Genomic DNA, 23,365 nt, shown 5'->3' on the forward strand with positions numbered 1-23,365 from the left:
TTCATTCATTAATAATAGATCATTAATTTTTATTTATTCCATTGTATGTGTAGATCACATTTTGTTATCCATTCACCTACTGATGAACATTTAGGCTGTTTACAGATTTCCTGGTTATTATAAATAACAATGATGTATAAGTCTTTGAGTGGATATATGTTTTCATTTCACTTGGGTAATGCCTAAGAATGGAATATCTAGGTCTTCTCTTGCCTGTATATTATACATTTGACATTACTCTGCAGGTTCCTGGGGCTTATTAACTTTTTAAAAGTCTTTTTTCTTTCTCTTCTTTAGTTTGCATAACTCTACTGATATATATTCAAGTTCACCTACACTTTCCTTTTCATTTCCATTCTGCTATTCAACCTAGCTAGTAAAATTTAAAATTTCAGATATTTTATTTTTCAGTTTCAAAATTTCAACTTCATCCTCATTTATATATTTCATATCTCTGGTAAGGTTTCTTATTTTTTTCATTCATTGCATTGTATTTTCTCTACCTTACTGAGCATAGTTTTAACAACTGTCATCTTAGGGTTGACCTCTGTTACTTGTCAGATTTTCCTGATTTTTTTGTATGTCATTTAATTTTGGATTGTATCCTAAACATTGTCAAAGTCATGTTGTAGATAATCTGAATTCTGTTCTCTTCTTATAACGTGTGCTAATGTTTTTCTTTTAGCAGGCAATCAACTTGGTCAGAGTTAAACTTCAAAGTTGATCTCACCTGTGGTTATGTCATAGCTGTGTTCTCAGTTTGGACTTCGTAGTCTGCCTCATGTGTGTATGTCTCAGTGGTCACCCACAGACTTTTCTAGAGTGTATGTACAGAATTAAGGATTCCCATTCTGTACTTTTTCCTTTCTTTGATTCTCCCACCCTCCAGTGGTCCTGGTTACCCTGGGCACCTATCCTTCTCTCCTGAGTCAGAAAACTGGTGACTTTCCATTGAAGTTTTAGCTGACCTATGACACACCACAACTGCAATTGTCCTTAGGGCAAGGCTAGAAAGATGGGAACTTCCCCCATGCTTGCTGCATCCTATGAGTTTCAACTCTCAAAACTTTACTTGCTTCTATTCACTCTATAGAGTCCTTGGGTAGTTGATTTTATATATATTTTTCCAGTGTATGTAGCTGTTATCTGTGGGAGGGTAGGTAAGTTTGTTACCAGTAACAGAGCCATTATTTGTGGATTTTCTATTGCATTGATTTCTGTTTTGTTTATAATACTTCCTTCCTTCCATTTATTTTGGATTCAATTTACTCTTTATTTTTCTTTTTTCCTTCTTGAGGCTGGAACATAAGTCATTGATTTTAGGCTTTTCTTCTTCTCTAAAATAAACACCTGAGACTGTAAATTTTTCTTTGAGCACTCTTACTGATCTTTATTTAAAATTTTGATAGTTTGTCCACTATTGATTTTTTTGGCCTTAATTTGATTTAAAAAAATATTGCTTCAAAATATGGTTTTGATTACTTAGTTTTTTTAGCACCCCTTACATTTTTCCCCTGAGGCAAATGTCTCATTATCTCACCTCACCCCACCTCAGTCTCATTAGAAGAATCAGTGTTAAATCACTTACCTAAGTGAGCCAGTAATAATAGTTGAGGATGTTTGAAGATACAGTGCAAAGGAAAGGCATAACAAGGGAGGAGATTATTAGGAGCCACATGAAGGAGAGCCATGATTCCCATGTTAGTCTTTATTCTGAAGCATAAGGTTTTGAGCAAGGGAGTCATATGATCAGATTTTTATATGATCCATGTTAGAATGCCAACTCTGTGTACAGTGTGATGGTGTGGAAGGGAGAAAGACTAGAGGCAGTTTCGGCCAGAAACTTTCAAAACACAGATTAGAGATGACAGTGACCTGAGCTAAGGGAGGAACAATTCGAATGAAAGTGAAGAAACTGACTTGAGACTCATTTCAGGGGTGGTGTGGACAGGGATGGGTGATGTTTTAGATACTGGTGGCGAGGTAGCAGGAGAAGACAAGGGTGGGTCTCAGGTTTCCTGCGCTGGAGGAGGAGCTGGTCTGGGGAGGATAACAATGTGTAAGAACATTGTTCACAGAGCAACATGGTGCTACCTGATTCTGTATAATGGTGCAAGTGTGAGCCCGCACCAGGCATACCTCAGCGTGTGAACTGGCAATGGTTGCAGAGCTGCCTCAGTAAAGCACGTCTTGGTCAAAGGAAGGGTTTTTAGTAATCTTTATAGTAGGAGACACAAAATGCCCCAAAATGACAGACACAGAATTATGAAATGCATTTAAAAGTCAAATACTTTCTAAGTTTTGGGAAATCAGCAAGCTCTTTGTGGATAGCAGTTGGGAGGGGAAGCCCAGTATATGATTAACTTGTAGAGGCTAAAACTAGCCTCTGACTATTTGAAAACCAGGTTTAAAAGTCTTCCGGTGTGCGAAAATTGTGGAGAGAACATCCAAGGAAGAAAACACTTTGTTCTCTATGCGGAGAACCAAAAACCCTCTCAGCGGTGTCTAAGAGCATCCTCAATGAAGCATCTCCTGGAAATTTGCTCTGTCTGTCCATTCTGCAGAACTGGGAGACCCAGGACAATTACCATCGCCAATGTGAACACCTTATCTCTTCCAGGGAGAAGAATGGGAGGAGACCTGAGTGTAGACAAGCCAGTGATGAATTGGAAAGGGAAGAATAGTGTTATAGGTTGAATTGTGTCCCCTCAAAAAGACACGAGGAAGTCCTAATTCCCAGTGCCTTGGAATGTGAACTTATTTGGAAATAAGGTTTTTACAAAGGTAATAAAAATGAACTCATTAAGTGGTCCCTAATCTAGCATAACTTTTGTCCTTATAAAAAAGCAAAGTTTGAACACAGAGACAGACAGAGAGGACAGACAATGTGAAGACCCAGGGAGAAGACCATGGGAAGATGGAGGCAGAGATTAGAGTGATGCAGCCACAAGCCAAGGAGCATCTGGGGCTACCAGAGATGGAGGAGGCCAGGAAGGATCCTACCCTACAGGTTTCAGAGGGAGAACCAGGAAGGATCCTACCCTACAGGTTTCAGAGGGAGAACCGCCCTGCCTACGTTGATTTCAGACTTCTTGCCTCCAGAATAGTGAGACAATAAATTTCCTTTGTTCTAAACCACAAAATTTGTGTAATTTGTTACAGCAGCCCTAGGGAAAGAGTACAAATAGCATGGCTCTTCAGGGAATCTGCTTTTATCTCCTAATACAATAAATGTTGCCAAATCGATATTAATGTGGAGACCACAACACTCTTAGGACCTGGCGTGGTAATCAGGCGATTGTTAATGTGTCTAATTTGACTGGGTAAGAATTAAGTGAAGAAAGGAACCACTTTATCTGATGATGAACTACACACCTATGGCTCTGAGGATGGGCTTGCTTCCTGCCCTCCAACCTCTGCCTTGGAGAGCACTGAGGCTTGAGCTGTGGTTTTCAGCTCAGATTCCTACTCAGGGGAAATGAAGGTGCTCTGGGCCATTGACTCCTCACTCAATCCACCTTACCCCAGGTCCTGTTCTCCTTGAACCCTTCTTCCCAATATTTTACCCAGTTCCACTCCTGTCATGGTCAGCCTATTTATGCCTGAGTTCCAGACTTAGTTTTTGCCCCAGAAATAAGGTTTTGTCTGTTTCCCTTCTTCACTGACTTCTCCTAGGAACAGGTTCTGCCCCTGATTTGGCCGCATTGGGTTTGGATCCCAAAACTTCACTCTCTTGATCTCCACTCTTTGTGGTGGGTTCATTCACCATGTCTCTCTCCTTGGCCCCTTCCTTTACTCATCTGCCCATGAAAGGGGAGATTTGCAGTCCTGTCTCTCCAAGCATCAGGACACATCTGTCAGGATCTCCCTCTACAGTCAGCTTCCAGGGACTCCCTTGTGTGTTTGCCCTGTGTTTCTAGCTTTTCTTGGCTCCTGGGTCCTGATCTTGCCTGCTTAGCCCTGGTCATTATTATAGCAGTGACTGTGTGTGCTGGGACCACTCACTTGTCCCCACTAGGCCCCCTACACTCAGGATCAAATTCCAGCATGCTCTGTTGGTTCTGTAGTGTTTGCTCATCTCTATAAAACTCTCTTTGTCTCTCCATAAGCCAAGATCTTAAAATGATTACCTCTCTTAGAGTTTCTCTGAAGAACCCAGTATAAATTCTTGCAGATCAGGTTTTCAGAGATCAGCAAAACAATCACTTGGAAACTTACCACTCCATCTGTATTGGCAGCACACTGGCAAATCCCTTACTATTTGCATTGCTGCTCTTCAGTATTAATTCAGTACCTAGGGGTCGGGTCTATGGCAACATAGCAACTCAACCGTGGTTTGTTTTCACTTGACAAAAACACACGAGAGCTGAACAGCAGCTGCTTTGTTCCAAGAACATCAACCACCAAATCCACTAGGCTACTTTGGATGCTCTGTGGAATGGCCCATCCAGGAGTCAGGAGAGAGCTTGCGTAGGGAGACGGGCTTTCACTTTGGTCAGTCCTGGGTTTTACTCCTGGTTCTGTCACTTCCTAACTATGCGACTTTGGACAAGTTACTTAACTTTTCTGAGCCTCAGTTTTACCATGTATAAAATAGGGATCCTGACAATGCTTACCTGTTTCAAGGAGATACAACTGGATCATAATGGATGTAAGGAACTTCAAACTAAACTGGGTGCGTACACTTGACCACTGAGACTCTCCTTTGGGATTTCTTAATTTTGGGTCACCCCTATGTTTATTTTTTGGCTAAATGTTCATCTCTACATAGATAAACAGCAGGGCTGTAGATTTTGTTTAAATCTTAGTGAGCAGCCTTCATTTCTTCTGCTCTTTTCTTTCAGCTGATCAATTCATATCATTTCTACCTTCTGAATACTTATCCCGTGTGCTCAGCCCCTGAATAACAGACTCCTGGCAGCATGCAAAGCCTCCGTGTAATTCTTCCAGGCTCCCAGCCTCATCTTTTCCCTGGGTGACCTACTCTGTCATCACTTAGCTCTGATTTTGACCCATCACATGTAGAAATCAGTTCCACGGTGAGATTCCCATGTTGTAAATTTAGGGGATGGAACATTAGACCGGAAGGGAGAGACCTGAATCACCGTACTCACTTGCTGGGTCACACTGAGTGAGACACTGAACCTCAGTGAGCAGTAGGGTCTTCTGTAAAGTATAGGAATTAAACATATCCTACTTCCTTTGCTGGGTATAAAATAGACCATTAAATGTTTTGAAGTTGCTTAAAGCATTAAGAACCCTACAAGTGTGGGTATTGTTTACTCTCTGCAAATCCAGGGTGTGACCAGAAGTCCTGGGACTTGCTTGCATGCACGTGTGTGTGTGTGTGTGTGTGTTGCTTGTATGAGTAGAAAAGGCATGTTGCAACAGGACACGCTACAACATACGCCCCATGTAGCAGGTCAGCCAGATTCATGGTGTGGGTGTGGGTTGGGAGAAGCACACGTTGTTCTGTGTTGGTGCAGAACTGTGTGTCTGTTGTTTATAGCAGACTTATGGCAGATCTTTAAATCACATGCAGATCTTTAAACCATATGTAAACAGAGTTTTTGACATATTCAATAGAGGCAAACCAAGAAAGATACAAAAAAAAAAAACGGCCCTAGGGACCAGTGAAACACATTTGGGACATTCAAATATATTACATGCTCAGCACTATAGTGGAAGTGTTAAATTCAAGTAAAAGGATAGAAAGTTTGGGGAAAAAAAACCTCAAACAAGCTAATAGTTTCTGGAAAGAATATGGACTTTTGCATGAAAAATTAAACCATAAAACTTGTTTATCTGATTTTTTTAAACATCTTTATTGGAGTATAACTGCTTTAAAACAGTATGTTAATTTCTGCTGTATAACAAAGTGAATCAGCTATACATATACATATATCCCCGTATCTCCTCCCTCTTGCGTCTCCCTCCCACCCTCCCTATCCCACCCCTCTAGGTGGTCACAAAGCACCGAGCTGATCTCCCTGTGCTATGCAGCTGCTTCCCACTAGCTATCTATTTTACATTTGGTAGTGTATATATGTCATGCCACTCTCTCACTTTGTCCCAGCTTACCCGTCCCCCTCCCCATGTCCTCAAGTCCATTCTCTATGTCTGCGTCTTTATTCCTGTCCTGCCCCTAGGTTCTTCAGAACCTTTTTTTTTTTAAGATTCCATATATATGTGTTAGCATATGGTATTTGTTTTTCTCTTTCTGACTTACTTCACTCTGTATGACAGACTCTAGGTCCATCCACCTCACTACAAAAAACTCAATTTCATTTCTTTTTATGGCTGGGTAATATTCCATTGTATATATGTGCCACATCTTCTTTATCCATTCATCTGTTGATGGACACTTAGATTGCTTCCGTGTCCTGGCTATTGTAAATAGTGCTGCAATGAACATTGTGATACATGACTCTTTACCCTGAGAAAACCATAATATCTGACTTTTTGAAGGCAGGTGAATAAAATCAAGGATTTCTGAGAAATTATGGCTGCCAGGACGCTCTGTTTCCTGCCCAGAACCAAAGCTTCCCATGCTGCTGTGACAAAGTCCCATATATTCACTGCCCCAAAGACATGGTGTGGTAGAGTCAAAGCTATTTCACCTCTTGGACATGGACAGCTCAGTTCTCGGCCAAGGTCATCCCCCAAGGGCAAGCAGATGTGGGGAGATAATGGAGTAGAAAATAATATGTGTCTGAGAAATTTCATGCAAATTAAAATTAATAAAATGTATCCCAACTGACGAGCCTCATTACTGTGTCTCAGATTACTGTGCACTTTCTGGAAAACATTTTGGCTTTTTTGCCAAAACAGCATCCTGCATTTTGACTTCCTACCATATGCACCAGCCTTTTATATTTCCACCTGTCACATTCTCAGAGAACCTAGTCTTGCCACCACTGAGAATATCGCAATGAATGAGCTAAGATTCCAAAAGAGCAGGTTCCAAAAGAGTCACCTGTAGAGGGTTTGGAGCTTTGGTGGCTACTCTGTTGTATGCCTGTATGTGGTATTCCCGCAGGAGGACAGTGATATGGGTGCATATCTCTGCAGTGTGGATCTTATATAGCTGTGTTGCTTTGTAGTCACACCCATACTGATGCATTTAAGGCTTATATAATTATGTGTTTTATTTCTTTTCATCCATCAAAGTAAAAGAGCAATGGAATGCAAGGGACTTTGGTAAGGAATAAGGTGCTGAAAGGATGCTGTTAAACTGTTAACTTGATCTTTAATCATTGACTAAAATAAAATGAGCAAGTAGAGCATCACGGCACAAGAAAGAGAAGAAGCAGGAATTTCATTTCTTTGATTAGAAAAGAAACAAAATACATTCCTTTAGACATTGGTAGAAAATACCATCTCAACAAGGACCTAGTCGTCCCCAAATTATTGTAGTTACCATCATTGGAAAAGGCTGTGTCAAATGAGTTTAATCTCTGAGGTCTCTAAGAAACTAGTAATTCCCTGCCCATCAGAGCACCAGCTGTAACATCATTACCCTTCCAGTGAAATGAGAAGAAACTCAAGACTATAAAAGTAGCTTTATTGTATTTGCTATTGTTTCACAGATGAGAGTGATTCCATATATATATTAAAAAAAAAGGTGATGGAGATACATATGAAACAAGAAATGGTTTGACAAATAGCGGAATGAATTCATAGAACATAAAAGGACCTATTTAAAGCTGATTGGTCATAGCATGATTGGGTTCAGTAGTAACCAAGTACACACACCTCAGTTAGTTTGAGATTTCTAACATGCACCAAGTAGTAGCTCAACCTTGAGAAACAGGAGTCACTACTATGCTATGGTAAATTTAAGCCTAAGACTAGTTTAAAAATCAGAGGAAAACAAGGACACGCCTCTTGCGGCATGGTGTAGTGATCAGATGGAGTGCTATATATAGCAAGAGAGCAAGGCATGATGGAGATTTTGGTAAATGCAGTCTGCCAGTATTTACGAAAAGTAGAACTGTTTGCTTGTAAAATCTCATGTCATTTGGGATTTCCATCTTCATAACATTCCCGTGAATTTCATTAAGTGGTATTTTGGAGTGGGTCCTTTTGAAATGGAGATGACTGTTTACCAAAGCATTCTTTTTCATAACTTACAATGCTATGATACCCTACAGAAATAATTCTTCAAAAATAGATCCAAGTTGGCTGTCATCCTGCCTTCCCCTCCTGACTGCTGTTGAATACTTTGTGTCAGCACACAAACACAGCTTCCTCTCATGATCTGGAAGTTTGTTTTTGTAAAAAGTCCCTGATACAGTCATACTTCCTGTAATGATTTGATTTAATACAACGTCCTTACTCTTAAGATTTGATTGCAGTTGGAAGAATATGGTTACATTATAGTAAATGAAAAAAAATCATTCCTTTGAATTCCTCTCCAATCACGTTCTTGCAAGTTCTTTACTTTTTCAGCAATATTAAGGGCATTTGCAATAATAACAATCATAGGAATAATAAGCTAAGAGGTCATATTTCTTAGCTCAGAATCAACAACTTCTGATGTTTTTTGAGAATGGGTACTATGTAATCAATTGTAGTAGCTCCCTTGGAGTCTAATTTTGAGTAGGTTCTACCTCTAACTTTAATATTTTTGAGGGGTGAAATTGGATATCTTAAGTTGTTGCGAAGGCCTGGATACTAGATAAGATTTGGCCTTGAGTGAAGATAAGATCACAGTTAAGTACATCATAAGGCTGGAGCTGCTAAACAAAAAACTTGGTGATGGGCTTTTAGGTTGATGCCTTCATCTTTGGTTTTGCTCATCCCGTGCTGGTTAGGAATACAAAGCCATCAGCCTGATTCTCCAACAGAGGTTGGGAGTCAGGGCTCCTGTGCATCATGTGAAGGAAGAGTTTGAGCCCATTGTTCCTGGCTCTTCTGTGACAGGCGCAAAGGATGTGCATGGAATCTACCAAAGTCCCCTGTGTTTGGCTGAAATTTACTTTCACTATATATATGTCCTTTATCTACATATATGACATCTTTGGCATTTATACTCATATGCCAATTATGTCCTTCGACTTCCATAATCAATTCTTGTAATTTTATTAGGAATTAACTATCCACTCAAATCAACAGGTTTTTCTTTTCTTTTTTTTTTTAAGATGTTGGGGGGTAGGAGTTTATTAATTAATTAATTAATTTTTGCTGTGCTGCGTCATCGTTTCTGTGCAAGGGCTTTCTCTAGTTGTGGCAAGCAGGGGCCACTCTTCACCACGATGCCCGGACCTCTCACTATGGTGGCCTCTCTTGTTGCGGAGCACAGGCTCCAGACGTGCAGGCTCAGTAGTTGTGGCTCACGGGCCTTGTTGCTCCGCGGCATGTGGGATCCTCCCAGACCAGGGCTCGAACCCATGTCCCCTGCATTCGCAGGCAGATTCTCAACCACTGCGCCACCAGGGAAGCCCCAACAGGTTTTTCTTGGTCTTCTATTTTTACATACGAGCAACATACTAACTGAAAGATAAAAGTTCCTATCCTCAGTTTTTAGGCATCTAAATGTCCACAAATTACTAATTTGGATTGATTGATTATTTTTAACCCACAGACTTATTTGACTTGCTAGAATGGATGGCAAAGATGAAGAATAATCAACCAAGGACATGTCAAGTTGAAAAGAAAATTGAGTCTAACAGGAGAACTGACAGAAGATGAAGATGAAGTGACATAACTGGAGCTTTATTTCTGACTCATGGTTTTTTTTTTCCATTAAATATCTAGTAGAAAAACTTTGGGAAAAAGTGGGGCTTAATACATCAGTGTTTCTTAAAGGCTAGGAAAATTGCTACCCCTGGGAAGCCAGAAGGATATGATGACACAGTCTGTTGTAATGTGAGACTGAATGACCCATATTTCCCCTGCAACGAAGTTCTTTTCCACTGGTAGAAGTCTTTTTATGTGGAAGTCTAATTGATCAACTATTAGCTTTTATTTTTACATGTTTCTCCCTGCCTTTGTTACTTTGAAGACAAAGACTTTGTTTCAGATTTCTTAAAAAAAAATCAAAATGACACAACAACAATAAAAAAGTCTACCAACAAATAGTAATATCTCAAGACATTAAGCAGCTCCTTTATTCTTTAAAATTCCAGTTGAATTCTAGTTATACCATTTCATTACAAATTTATACTCTGGAGACTCAAACTCTGCTCATACGTTACCTCACTCTGAGAGCAGAAACTGCTCATTGCTACCCAGAGACCCAAGGATTGGTTGGCAGCTCATCCTGATTACAGATAAACTGAAATCCACAAAAGGCAAAAGGTGTGTAGTTAGTCAATTAGGAGTGAAATGCTAAGTTTAGACCTTCAGGGGTAAGTCTTCCCAGGGGAAGAAAATTAAGGACACCTTGGACCTATGCAGAGTCCAATGCTGAAATTCGAGTGTACACTATAGAACTTGGAAATCAAGACTTGAAATGCTAATACCTTTCATTTGAAAAAAAATCCCATCCCAGAAAGCGATTATAAAATAACCTGCATTCAAAACTAGTTATTTCTAATATTTAACAGTAAAAGTCTAGCAAGAATGAAAGCCAAGATTGAGAGGCTGGAAGTCTTTGTTATGCCACATGGTTGGATGTCTGACCGTTTGACCACAGAGCCAAATACAGAACCAAGCCCGAAGATGAGGTGGCCCTTTACTAAGCTACCAGTGCAAGGGCCTCGTGACTTCTTTGTTTTTCTTTTCTCTTTTCTTCTTTCTCCAGATGATGTCTGAGTACAGAGGATCCAAGCAAGGGAGAAAGAATCATATTGCAGTAGAAGTGTCCCTTTTTTTTTAAATCTGTCAATTTACATTTCGATGGGATTGAAATCAGTCAATTAAAACTGAAAATTTAATTCAAAGAAAAATCAGACAAAATAGTTGTTTAAATGCATCTAAATACCTGACCCACTCATTCATGGCACTTTTTACTTTTAACCTCTAATTTGAGGTTTCTGGAATCTCATCTCTGGGCCGTAATTTCCTGTTATGTGGGAAAGAGAAACAAAGATGGCTTCTTGTGAGGATCAATGAGTGAATCTCTGCTGTGCTGTCTGGGGCCATTGGCTACTGGGTGCCATGTCAGTACAATGTATTTTATCACTTAAATAAGACATGATTTGCTGATTACACTGATTTGCTGCTTGTTACGTTGTGGTTTCTCAAATGGAACATGACATTTTTGAATGGCTGCACTGAGAAGGCCTCATGCATTGGAAATATGTCAAAATGCAAAAAACATTTTTGGGTCAAAATCCTCCGTTAGTTTGACAATTGTTAGTTGGGTGCTGAGCATGAATCTGTTTCAGTCAGATTCATGCCCAGATGTAATCAAACAATTTTGCCTGAATCCTTTTGTTAGCATGTTAACAGGAGAGGATTTTGTACAGAGTAATAATAAGTACGTGTGCCTAGAAAATGCTAAGTTTCAAACCAGAAGCAACTTTAGAGCTATTTATGGAATATTTTGTTATAATATGATTTATTGACTTGTACAAGTATTGGATTTTAAGACGCTACATATTTATTTCGTGTGTAGTGCAATAGATCAGACAATTGAGTCTTCCAAATTTGGCTGAAATAGGTATGCAAAATGAACATACAGTAAGATTTCTCAGTCTTATGTTACATCATTGTACCATATACAATAGAAGTATGCAAGATTCTTAATTTTGATCACATTCAAATTAGCACTGATGTAAATACTGTGAAAAAACGTAAGAAACGTAGTGCAAGAGAAAAACTGTAAACATACCAGGGCATTATTTTCCTGTCAATGTTACCACATTATACAATTAAAAAAGGTTTAATAACTAAAACAACTAATATCTAACTACATTAATGTGATTTTTAAAAATTAATTAATTAATTATAGTTTGGCTGTGTTGGGTCTTTGTTGCTGCACGTGGACCTTCTCTAGTTGCGGTGAGCAGGGGCTACTCTTCTCTGCAGTGCGTGGGCTTCTCATTGCGGTGGCTTCACTTTGTTGCGTAGCATGGGCTCTAGGCGTGCGGACTCTAGAGCACAGGCTCAGTAGTTGTGGCTTTGTTTCTCCACAGCATGTGTGATCTTCCCGGACTAGGGCTCGAACCCATGTGCCCTGCGTTGGCAGGTGGGTTCTTAACAACTGCGCCACCAAGGAAGTCCTAATGTGATTTTTTAAAAAGAGAATGAAGATCTAAAACAACCTGCCATAAAATGATCACCAGAAAAAGAAAAAAACTTCCTGAAAAATTGAAGACAATAACTTCCTGTGCACGGAGATTGTATTTTAAACTTTTTTTTTTTTGGCGGTACGCGGGCCTCTCACTGTTGTGGCCTCTCCCGTTGCGGAGCACAGGCTCCGGACGCGCAAGCTCAGAGGCCATGGCTCACGGGCCCAGCCACTCCGCGGCATGTGGGATCCTCCCAGACCGGGGCACGAACCCGTGTCCCCTGCATCGGCAGGCGGACTCTCAACCACTGCGCCACCAGGGAAGCCCTGTATTTTAAACTTTTACAGCTTCAACCCCATGATTTTTACAGCTGCATTAAAGGTTCAGTTCTGGGTCAGAGGTTTTAGCCACACTTTCTGTTTAGAAGAAGACTTGAAATGTGGGAACATCATGATATGACACCATTTCACAGATAATCTGAATCCAGATTACTTGCCCCAGTGTTCCCATTCTTACAGAACAAAATATACATGAGCACACTTGCCCAGGACTTGCTCTCTTAATCACAAATGTCTTCATGGATAATTTCCACAGTTGTGATGGAAGAGCCAGGACGAGCACGCCTCTGTGTGTGTGCGTGCACGCGGTGTGCGCGCTCGCAGGTCAGGTCAGTGTATCCATATATGTGGGCTCGTGTGTACATCCATGCCGTGTCTACACGCTCAAAGTCACATTCTTCTTGAGTGAATGTACAAATCTGTCCTGGTTCGAATGAAATGAGAATTCACCTTTTGCACATTTAGCCAATCCTAGCCCATTTATTCTCTGCCCCAAATAAACGCTCTAAATTCTGCCAAAATCCAAATGTTACCTGTGTAACACTGAGTTGTATGAGATTTGTTTCAATACTGAGGGCATCCTTTCCATGTTATCAGAGTATCAAATTTTGTTCCTGCTTCAACGAATCGTCTGTGTTTGAATTCCTTATCCTCAGCTCCACTTGTTCTTCGGAGTCCCATCCAACCTCACGGACTGGACTTCAATATAGGAGCACATTTCCGATTGTTATGGAGCTGAATGTTTCTTTTGTGTTCGCTGTAATCAACAAGCATGTACTTAGCTTGAGAGAGACAGCCATTATTCTCAACAGTCTTATTCTGTTCTTGAAATACCTGTGGCAGTCCCTTTGCGGACAAGGTATTTTAATAAGGAATGAAATCACTGAAAGGAATATTTGTCCATAATAAAGAACGGGGGATGTGGGACCCACAGAGTCCCCTGGCTTCAGAAAGTTACGTCGAAAACATTGTCCAGAGTGAAGTTTTAAAACTTTCATTTTTACGTGAATGACTTGTGGGTCCTGTTAAGATACAGCCTCGGATTCTCTAAGTCCAGCTGGAGCGAAATTACTAATAAGCTCCTGGATGCTGTTGATACTGCTGGTCTGTGAACCCATTTTGAATAGAAAGGGGCTAGTACATTCCAACCAAAACAAATTAGTGTGAACAATCACATCATCTCCATCTGTACATGTATTCACAACGATGCATTCCTGATTTGATCAATTTCACTCTGTACAATTACATTCACCGAAAAAGGTAAAAACAGAATTATCATATTTTGTGAGTACAGAGTCCCTTTGCCCCTTTTTATGTATTACCAGATAGACTTCATTATAAATACCTTTTTCTCTGCTTGAAATAATGAGTGTGTTTTAGAGCAATGATATAAGTGGGTACTGAACCACGTTTCAGCTCTCGGCCATCTCCTCTTTGATACTTGGATTGAATAAATACATTTTATTATAGCTGACATCCTTGTATGGAAATGCATTTCCTTTCAATACCAGCATTGTGAAATATCTGTCCATCCAGATTGTTTCAAGTAGCCTCCACCAAGTTCTTTGAAATGCAGCCCCCTTTTAGAAAATTTGAATTTGGGGAGTTTGCTTCACACAAAGCATTTAAAAAGGGAACCCTCCCAGATGTGGAATGCTTGTTTAGACACCAGATCAAAGGAACAGGTCTGTACATCTGTGCAGTTTTTCAGAGTGCGTCCACACATTTTTGTTTTCCCGGTGACCTCTGGGTTTGCAGGGAGCTCAGATGTGGAAGCAGCTCAGAGTTAAGTCGAGGCGACACCACTGCCGTCAGACATTGCTCTGTTGCAACAAAAGCGTTCTCAGCTCTCTTTCCCTCTGATCTTCCTGCCTGTACTTCTCCTCAAGTTTCTGCTTCTCAGAATCCGTGCAGTAAAAGGTGCAATCTGGGCTCTTCCGGATCTGTTCGAACTGACTGAAATCAGCCACGTACTTGCCGGTTTTTGAGAGAGAAACCACAGGCACAAACTCAAAACCCCAGTAGATCTCCTCTGGGGTGTAAGAGGTGCGGCTCTGGCAGACAGCGCTGGTGGACTCCACCGTGGCGTTCAGGAGAACCACCAGCTCAAACTCCTTCTGCTTAAGGTTTTGGGGGGTGAGATCTCTCAGGGGGCTCGTCTCATCCAGCACGTGGTAGAACGTCATGGGCAAGATGAGGAAGGGACTCTCGGAAGAGGAGTCCACGTGGAATTTGACGGTGGCCTGGTTGAGGAGGATTCGCTCCCCCTCCTTGGTGACGTGGGTCTGGAGGAGCTTTCCCGAGAGCTGGCACTGAATCAGGAGACTCTTCCTCATGTTGGCCACCTGGATCACCAAGCACAACTTCCCGTTCTGCTTGGTGATGACGGCACAGTGGCTGAACTTGATGGTCTCTGCCCGCTTTTTGGGTCTCGCAATTTTGGCCAGGAAGGTGCCCGTGATGAAGATCTCAATCAAGGTGGTGATGACCAGCTGAGCCACCAAGAGGAAGATGGCATGAGGGCATTCCTCCGTGATGGAACGGACTCCATAGCCAATGGTTGTCTGGGATTCCAGGGAAAAGAGAAATGCCCCCGTGAGGGAGTCCACCTTCATGATGCAGGGGGTGTGATTTGAAGTGCGCTCCCTGGGTTCTAAGTCCCCATGAATGAAGGCAATGGCATAGTAGATCACACCAAAAAGGAACCAGGTCATCACGAACGTGGCAGCAAACAGGGTGAGCTTGTATCTCCACTTCATGTCGATGACAGTGGTCCACAAGTCTTGGAGGTAGAGCAAGTATATGCCATCCACTTTGTCGATTCTCACGTTGCTGTGCCCACTCTTGGACATGACTCGGGGTCTGCTGGCCTTGAGGCCAGCTCCAGCCGTGTGCTTCACCAGGGTAGCCCTGGCCATACTGATGTTAACCCGTTCCATGGTCAGGCCTTGGGACCACCTAAGGAAATGACAAAGAGAGACGTTCCATTGTTGTCACATGAGGTAGAATGCCCAGAAAACAGAAACAGGATAATCATGTGAGATAAGTACGAATGTACATGGACGTTTATAAGAAAGGATAATTCTGAGGGCAAGATGAATCACTGGGTACTTGAGGATGGCAGTAGGAGGGAGTGAAGAGCACAGACTGAAGACAGGGAAGCCTGGGTTAAATGTTGCCTCTCCCACTTATTTGCTGTGAGACCTGGGCTAAGCTATTTAACCTTTCTGGACCTCAAATCTCTAATATGTAAAATATGGAAATAAAGTCTACTTCTCAGGGTTCTTGTGATAGTTGAATGAGATAATGGCTATAAAGTGCCAAAACAGAGATTCACACTCGAAAAAATGATGCTAATCTTCTCTTTGTGATATCACACTCACAAGAATCCACCCCATGGAGTATTATGATTATTTATGTATATTCAGCTCTTACGGATTTCCAAGTATAGAAAATTTAAAAATAAGTTGACTGAGCATAGGGCCAGTACTGATACAATTAAAATGCACCATCCATAAGATACGTCTTGATACAGCAATGGGAAATGTTAAAACAAATTTTAAAACCGTGTGTAGCATTCATAAACGTTTTTAAAAAGCTACCATTTGCATGACCTTCCCTGTAGCAGCAATTCATTTTCCCCCTAGTCCAGTGAATAATTGGGAATCCATGACCTGTCCTAGTTCTTGATTACAATGGAAAAGAGCAAGTTATCAAACAACCAAAACCAAACATAGAGTGAATAATTAAGCTTTATGAACGGCTTGGTCAATATGCTCGTTATTCTCAGAAAAGTGTTATCAATGTATAATATTAGGTGTGACATCTAGGTATGGTGCAAAAATTTGGCCTTACTTCTTTTGAGCTAAGTAGGACCAGCATAGGAATCTATTTTAAAGAGCCAGTGAACAAGGAAATAAGTACAGGCATCCAACATTGTAGCAGAACAGACTTACCTAGAAGAAGCACTAGGCTCCCACACTGAGCCCTGGGCAATGCTCTGCCCTCCGTTTACAGATAGGGACAAGCTGGGTATGAGGCCACACAGCATCTTATAGCACCTGCCTGGCGACTGACATAAATTACCCCTACATTCCTTGAAAAACATAATGTGAGTGATTATAGGGCAATTCTACCTGGTTGGTATGTTTTTTCCACCTCATTGGCATTTTAAGAATAATAATAAAAAAATTTCTCCCTTTAAAAAGGAACTGGTATATGGTGGTCTGTGATTCACGCAATAATCTTTGCTGTTGGAGCAGTGTTATCTCAATAGAAGTTTCTAAAGTAATCCTTTGGGCAAATTCCTTCAAGGAATCTGAAACTGTATCCATTATAGGATAACACCTGTTGAGGATGCAGTAAATCTGTTGGGCTCTTTAATTTTCCTGTTATGTTATGAAGAGTGTGTCATTTACTGACTGACCCTTGAAATGATTTTTTTTTTCTCAGAAAGGAGAGTCACCGTTTCATTTTCTTTGCAAAGAAGGGCCCTAAGTTATTCAGAATTTATTTTACTTGTTGAAGTCTATTCCATTTATTTGGGTATCAATTTAGATGTAAAGTACAGGATATAATTTAGCGGGGGCTTCATCAGACCCTTTATGCAGCACTTCTCAGTAATCAAGAGGAAAGCGACCACAATGAAAGTTTGAAAAGGTTAATGCCATGCTGGCATGCCCAAATGCGTAGTCAAGCTCAGAACACTGCCAAGACAAATGCAGCTTATGGACAAGTAATTGCATGCACTTAAACAAACAAAAAGAAACTGGTAGGGGAAAGTACATGCCATTCAACCCACTGAAATAAAAACAGAAGCTTAAGTTTTCTTGTGTGAATGATGCAGAAGTGTCCTGCAGCACACGCTAAGCTTCCACCAGATTCTGGGAAACTTGGCCCTGTTTCTATGAAGGCAGTGTCATGAAGCTTCTGTTTGAACCTCTGTTTCAAAGGGGCAGTGGGCCAGGCTCGCGATGAGCTGAATCTTTCCCCTCTTTCTGCTGAAAGTCCTTGTGCTGCATTTTTGCACAACTATTGTTGGAATCAGTGACCAATGGCTATCAGAGGATGGGGGGCATATATGGGGGAATAAAACTTAGAGTCTCTGGGTGGGGTGGGGGTATTGGGATTAGCATCTCTCTGTGGAAAAGAGCGGCTGGTGGACAGCACTCAAAGGTTAAACACCCACTCCCTCCCTCTCAACATTCCTGTGCCCTCAGAACTGGGTGCTACCTGGTCACTCACTCGGCAGGTCAAATGGCGACTTCTTCAAAGCAGGTGTATCGTCCTTGCTCCCCTTCGCCCACCTGGCTACCATAGGATTCTTCTACTTCCTGAAAGAAAGAGGGACACATGGAGTTCACAGCTGTTTACTAAGAAACTGACCCAGTGAAACTGACCCTTACTGATTCCCCCAAGTGCTAGGGCCCCAGCGTTCACCTTCCAACCCCTGGTGATCTGGCATAGTGCCCAGAATAGATCCAAGCTCAAGGAGTGTTTTAGGAATGAAATTGAAGCCCCAATCACAGCCCTCACTGTAGAATTCCCACCCTCTGGAGGGAGCTCGGTAGTAAAACACCCTGGAAAGGGTGGGTTAACTCACCCCCACTGAAGCCCACTATCAACTGACCAGCAAACAGGGAGGCAGGAAGGGGAAGTGCAGAGGAAGTAAACAGTGAGAATTGGAAGGGAAGAGTCTAGAATATTTTTACCGCCTGTGGAAATGCATTATTGCTGTTGAGTCATAGAACATTAGATTCAAAAAGAATGTCAAAACCAAGGCATTTGACACACGTTTTTCAAACCAGGAGACCTGGGAGGTTGCAGTGACTTGTCTTCTTTACACAGATGGCCCATAGCAGAAAGAACGGGGTCCAAAGTGTTTGGAAGCTAGACTGGAGTTCTTGTCAGTACACAAATCCCTCTTAAACCTCCAAAGTTTAATGCAATCTGTTCTAACTCCACTAGATTCTTTTGCATGCTACTTTTCTGAAATACTTCTTCCTAAACTATACATATATATTTCCCCACATTTTTATCTGTCTTATACACAGAGGCTTAGTACACTTCACACTTCTTTTCTGATCCACTAATTATTGTAAATAATTACAATAATTACTCTTTTATCATTTAAGTAGTCTCAATTATCAGTTCGTATAGCCTTTTATATATTGGATTCTCCCAGTGTGTTCACAGTATGTTTGGCAAACGACATCTACATCATCGCTCTATTAAGATCCAGCATCTCCTTCTTTGCACCCATTTATTTTTACCTGTATGCTTTATCTTTTACACTTTATTATATGCTCTTAATTTATAGTATTTCATTCCTCAGCAGACTTCTTTAATGCAATTTACTTCATTGCACACTCTTCTTTCATATAATTTTATGTTACTGCTTTAGATTTTTTTTCCCTTAGATTCTGCAATCTACCTGGTTTCACTTCTAAAATATTAAGGGACCATAATCATTTCCCAAAAGTAAAGGAAGGAAAGAATAATAAAAGATATTCTCTTCTAATTTTCCCTCTCCTAGTCCTGCAAAGAAACAATATTCCATATGAACCATTAGTAGTTTTCTATAGTCTCTGGAAACTGTATTTATTTCTCCAGTTTTCATCATATGATTCCAACATGTGGGTTGGGATTGCATTTCTTAGAATGGTGATATCTTTACTGAAGTGAAGTCCTTGAAACTACTGAATGGAGAGGTCAATATTACACTCTCCTATGTCAGGCCAGTAACATATACATGGAATGAAGTCACTTAGTGCTTAGGCTGTGTAGCATTTGTTTTCTGGAGATAAAGGGGAAAAGAAACACATTTTGGAAACAGAACTAAACAGTAGCCACATTGAAAAAGATACTTATCTATATGAAGAACCACAATTCCAGTGCTGGGGACAAAACAATGAGAATGGAAAAAATGGAAAGGAAGTTCCCATCACCATCGCTGGTGGAAGGGGAAGAATTCTATCCAAGAAAAGGGGATCTGGTAAGAATGGAAGACCAAAGAAATTAATTACTGCGAGCTGGAGGATGCTGTCCTGTCAGAGAGAAATCAACCTGTAAATGGACAGAAAGTCCCTGACCAGTTAGGAGAAATACATATGCAAATACTAAGCAAGAACAGAGTCAGGATAGAGCCAGAAATGGTCCAAAGTGGGAAAGGTCCAGATAATAAAATGACAATAATAAAATAAAGATTCAGATAAGTGACAATAATACAAAAGCTTCAGATCACTAATAACAATAATCATCATCATAAATAGATAGCGCTAGAGCCATGTACCAGCCACTATTCTAGGTGCTTTCCATGTGTGAATGTAATTAACCCTCACACCATCCCCATGAGGAAGAAATGGAGCCACAGAGAGGTTGTGTGACTCACCCAAGCTCTCAACAGCTGTCACCTGGCAGTGTGTGAAGCTGTTGTATCTACACTCTCTACCACTCTGACAAGGGTGCTCAGACTTTAGCTGCATCAGAACCATCTGGAAGGCTTGGAGTTTCTGACTCGGTAGGTTTAGGGTGGAGTCCAAGAATTAGCATGTCTAAAAATTCCCAGGTGATGCTGCTGTTGCAGGAACACACATTGAGAACCACCACACTGGGATATAGATGTTGAATCATATCAGCAGCCTAACGGCTTCCCCCCCTTGATAAATCTCCGATTCCCCACTTGCCCTTAGTATTTCTGAAATAACGCTATTGCACGCAGACATGGAGACATCCGTTTATTACTTCTCAGAATCTTCACCATCCTTACAGATAAATGAATGCCAATGACCCAGTGGCCCAAGGCTAAGTATTAATTTTTTAAAAAGCAATATATGGAGAATCTGATCAAAACTGTAACACATTATTTATATTTATCATATAAATATCATATAAGTATTATGTGTTATAGGATATGTAGAAATTATATATTATTTAACTTATATAACATTTACAGTAAACACATAGATATTATGATACATTATTCATATTATATTAATATATGATATAAATAATGCTAGTAGATGTATTAGCCAAAATTAAGCACAGACAAGTCTCTCATTTCCACAATAGACTTTCACCCACCATTCTTCTAGTCAACCTGTATTTACAGGATATTTAGTTCTCAACAATGTGATAATACAGCTAACTTTCATGTGACGCTTGGCTGGGAAAAAAATAAATATGCTTTAAGAATGATTTTTTTCCCCCTCCTAGTTAGTACGAAACTGAGACCTTCTAAAAACGTATAGCTCTGTTGAGTCAAATTTTGGAAGTTTTCAGTTCACCCATGCTGGGAAAAACTTCTGTGTTCCATGGTGGGCTAACAAAGTATATGCACCTGTGGAAAAATAATGTAAAAATGGGGAGACAGTGGCTCCCTAAACCTGGAATTTCTCAACCAGGCCTCAAGTGATGTCATCCTACATACCTTCAAATGGGCGGTGAGGCATGGAAGAATGAAATCCAAATCCAACCATAACTCTGGATTTCTAGACTAAAATTAGAATCTGAGGGACTTTGACTTGAAAACTCTGGCAAAACAGCTCCCTGTTTGTAAGAAAAGTTGCTTCTAAAGCTTTGTTGGATGTCAAATGTTTTTGACAAAACAATCTTTTAATGATCTCTCTTTTTGCTATGAATCTGAAATACCTGGCTGAAATTTCACTTTAAGGGTACATGGGTTTAAATATTAAGTAGAAAAAAAGTGCTTGACAAGAATCTAGTTGGGGTTCACTGAACTCAAAAGGTTTAAAAATAATGGAAAATAAACTCAGTGAGGCTTAGCTATCCTTTCTTTGGATCCTGTGACTGTGGCCGCACATACACATGCACTGGGGCCTTTGGCACTGGCCTCGTGCCACCTTCTACCTGCTCTTCAAAGCAGCCTAGGACTCGCTTCAATGGCTGGGCTCCCTGTTCTGAATCCACTTCTTGACTTCATCCGTGTCAGCTGAGGACACAGATGGCTTTGCCCAGGTGGCCTCAGAACTGGACATGTTCATTAAAGAGAACAAGGTGGCCAAAGGTGACTCTCAGCAGATTCCAAAGGGTGGCCCTTTGGTTTTATCTGCTGGGGAAATTACTCTTTCCTTCTGCAAACCCATGTTTTCTCTCGGACCATTGAGGACTGAGGTTGGCTGGAAGGAGTGGCAGCTTTTGGGAGGCTGTGGAGTTGGACATTCTTCTTTGTGAGGAACAAGAGGCTCTGAGGGGAAGCACCAATGAAGGTTATGGCAAATTCACAATCTAGTTTCCTCTATCCTAATGACCTGTATTTTGAAGACATGAACTTGGAACCTTATTGGTAGAGCCGTGGTCATTTTGGGTTGTCGTGGCTGATTGTTGCTTCCACCTACTATCTGCCCCTCTCTGTGGGGTCCATCCATGAGATTCCTTCCCTGGGTTTGTCCCTGCAGGGAACTATGTTTTCACACTTTTGTGTCAGATGTGGTCATGTGACTGCTTCGGCCAATGGCCTGTGAGCTGCAGTGACTCAAGCCTCACCTGAACAGAGACATAAGAATGACACGGTTCTGTCACTGCTCTCCAGTGAGGCTCAGATTGGGCTGCTCCTTCCTCTGGATGGCAGTGGGGGGTAGGGGGGAGGTGGGGGACACTTGGAGCTGAGCTACAGCTGAACCAAAGCTGACTTGTAACCCAGGTGAGAAAAAACTCTTGTTGCCTGGTTGAATTCTTGGACTTGTTTGTTACTAAGGCAAAACCTAGTGAAAGTCTGACCGCAGTGATGCTCTTACTACATATTTTTGGATTAAATATCTGACCTAAAAGGTACTGTATTTAAAGAAAACATGTAAAGTCTTGAAATATCCCTCAAGGTAAACTTCCAATGGTAGTTTATGGCTAAACACTGAATAGAAAAATAAATACAAATCTCACAGGATTTCAGTGGGAAGAAAGACTTGCCTGATCCCTAAGGACAGCAGAGAAAAAGTGAATAACTCTTCTCATTCAATTACTTCTAAATCAGTACTTAAATTTATCACGACAAGACAACTCTTCAGGGCAAGATATAAGGGCCTCAGATGCTGTCACTCTTATTTCTGTGGAGCAAGAAGCCCTTGGTTAATGTTCTGGTGGCCTCATAATCTGTGACGACAAACACTAAGGGATTATGTCATTAATTAAACATTATGTCATTAAAAGGGACTAGCCCTTTTCAGTGCAATTACAGACAGTATTTTATTTAATCCTTCTCTTTACCTTCTGAAGAAAGAGTTTTCTTGATTTTCTAAATGAGGAAACTAAGCTTAGAGAGATTCGATAATTTACACATGTTCATAAAGTTAATACACAGAGGAACTCGTTGGCAAAGCAAATCTGTCTCCTATCTAACCACTTGGCACCTCTCTCCTCAAAACTAACTCAAGAGCATCACTCCTAATGATGCAGTTCAAAACATCGCAAAATAAGTTCCTGCTCATTACATGTTAGTAGCCCTTATAGAATAAACAGCTTTGATTTATTGCTTATCCGGTGCCAGATCTTACATAAGGTGCCGTGTATTAATTTAACTCTCACTTAGATTCTGAGAGAGTTAATATGATTATTCCTGGCTTCCAGGTAAGGAAACTGATATAGCACAAGGTCTGTTTGAGTCTGTAATCCTCGCTTCTCATCTCTATAACATGAATTCACCAACTTCAGCGAGTGTCAGAATCACGTGGAAGTCTTGAAATACAGATGGCTGGGCTCCAGAGTCTCTGATTCAGTAGGTCTAGAGTAGAGCCTGGGAACATGCATTTCTAATGAGTTCCCAGGTGATGCTGAGGCTACTGGTCTTGAGACCACACCTTGAAATCATGATCTATACTCTTCACCACTTAGAGT

At 40.9% G+C, this 23,365-nt stretch overlaps 1 protein-coding gene across 1 annotated transcript; it reads right to left on the minus strand.

Annotated features, from left to right (window-relative positions):
• Nucleotides 1-14,259: 14,259 nt before the first annotated feature.
• KCNJ15 (potassium inwardly rectifying channel subfamily J member 15) lies at nt 14,260-17,844 on the minus strand. Its single transcript, XM_082839640.1, has 2 exons — nt 17,750-17,844; nt 14,260-15,475 (listed from the first exon to the last, which is right to left on the minus strand). The coding sequence occupies exon 2, from the start codon at nt 15,454-15,456 to the stop codon at nt 14,329-14,331; it is 1,128 nt and encodes a 375-aa protein (XP_082695766.1). The 5' UTR covers nt 15,457-15,475; nt 17,750-17,844; the 3' UTR covers nt 14,260-14,328.
• Between the last annotated feature and the right edge of the window lie 5,521 nt (nt 17,845-23,365).

Source organism: Leucopleurus acutus (genome assembly GCF_964270905.1).
Source record: "Leucopleurus acutus genome assembly, chromosome: 5".
NCBI classification, from domain to species: Eukaryota; Metazoa; Chordata; class Mammalia; order Artiodactyla; family Delphinidae; genus Leucopleurus; species Leucopleurus acutus.

Excerpts from the sequence above, each read along its gene's own strand:
- KCNJ15 (XM_082839640.1), bottom strand. The coding sequence starts at position 15,456 with ATGGAACGGGTTAACATCAGTATGGCCAGGGCTACCCTGGTGAAGCAC.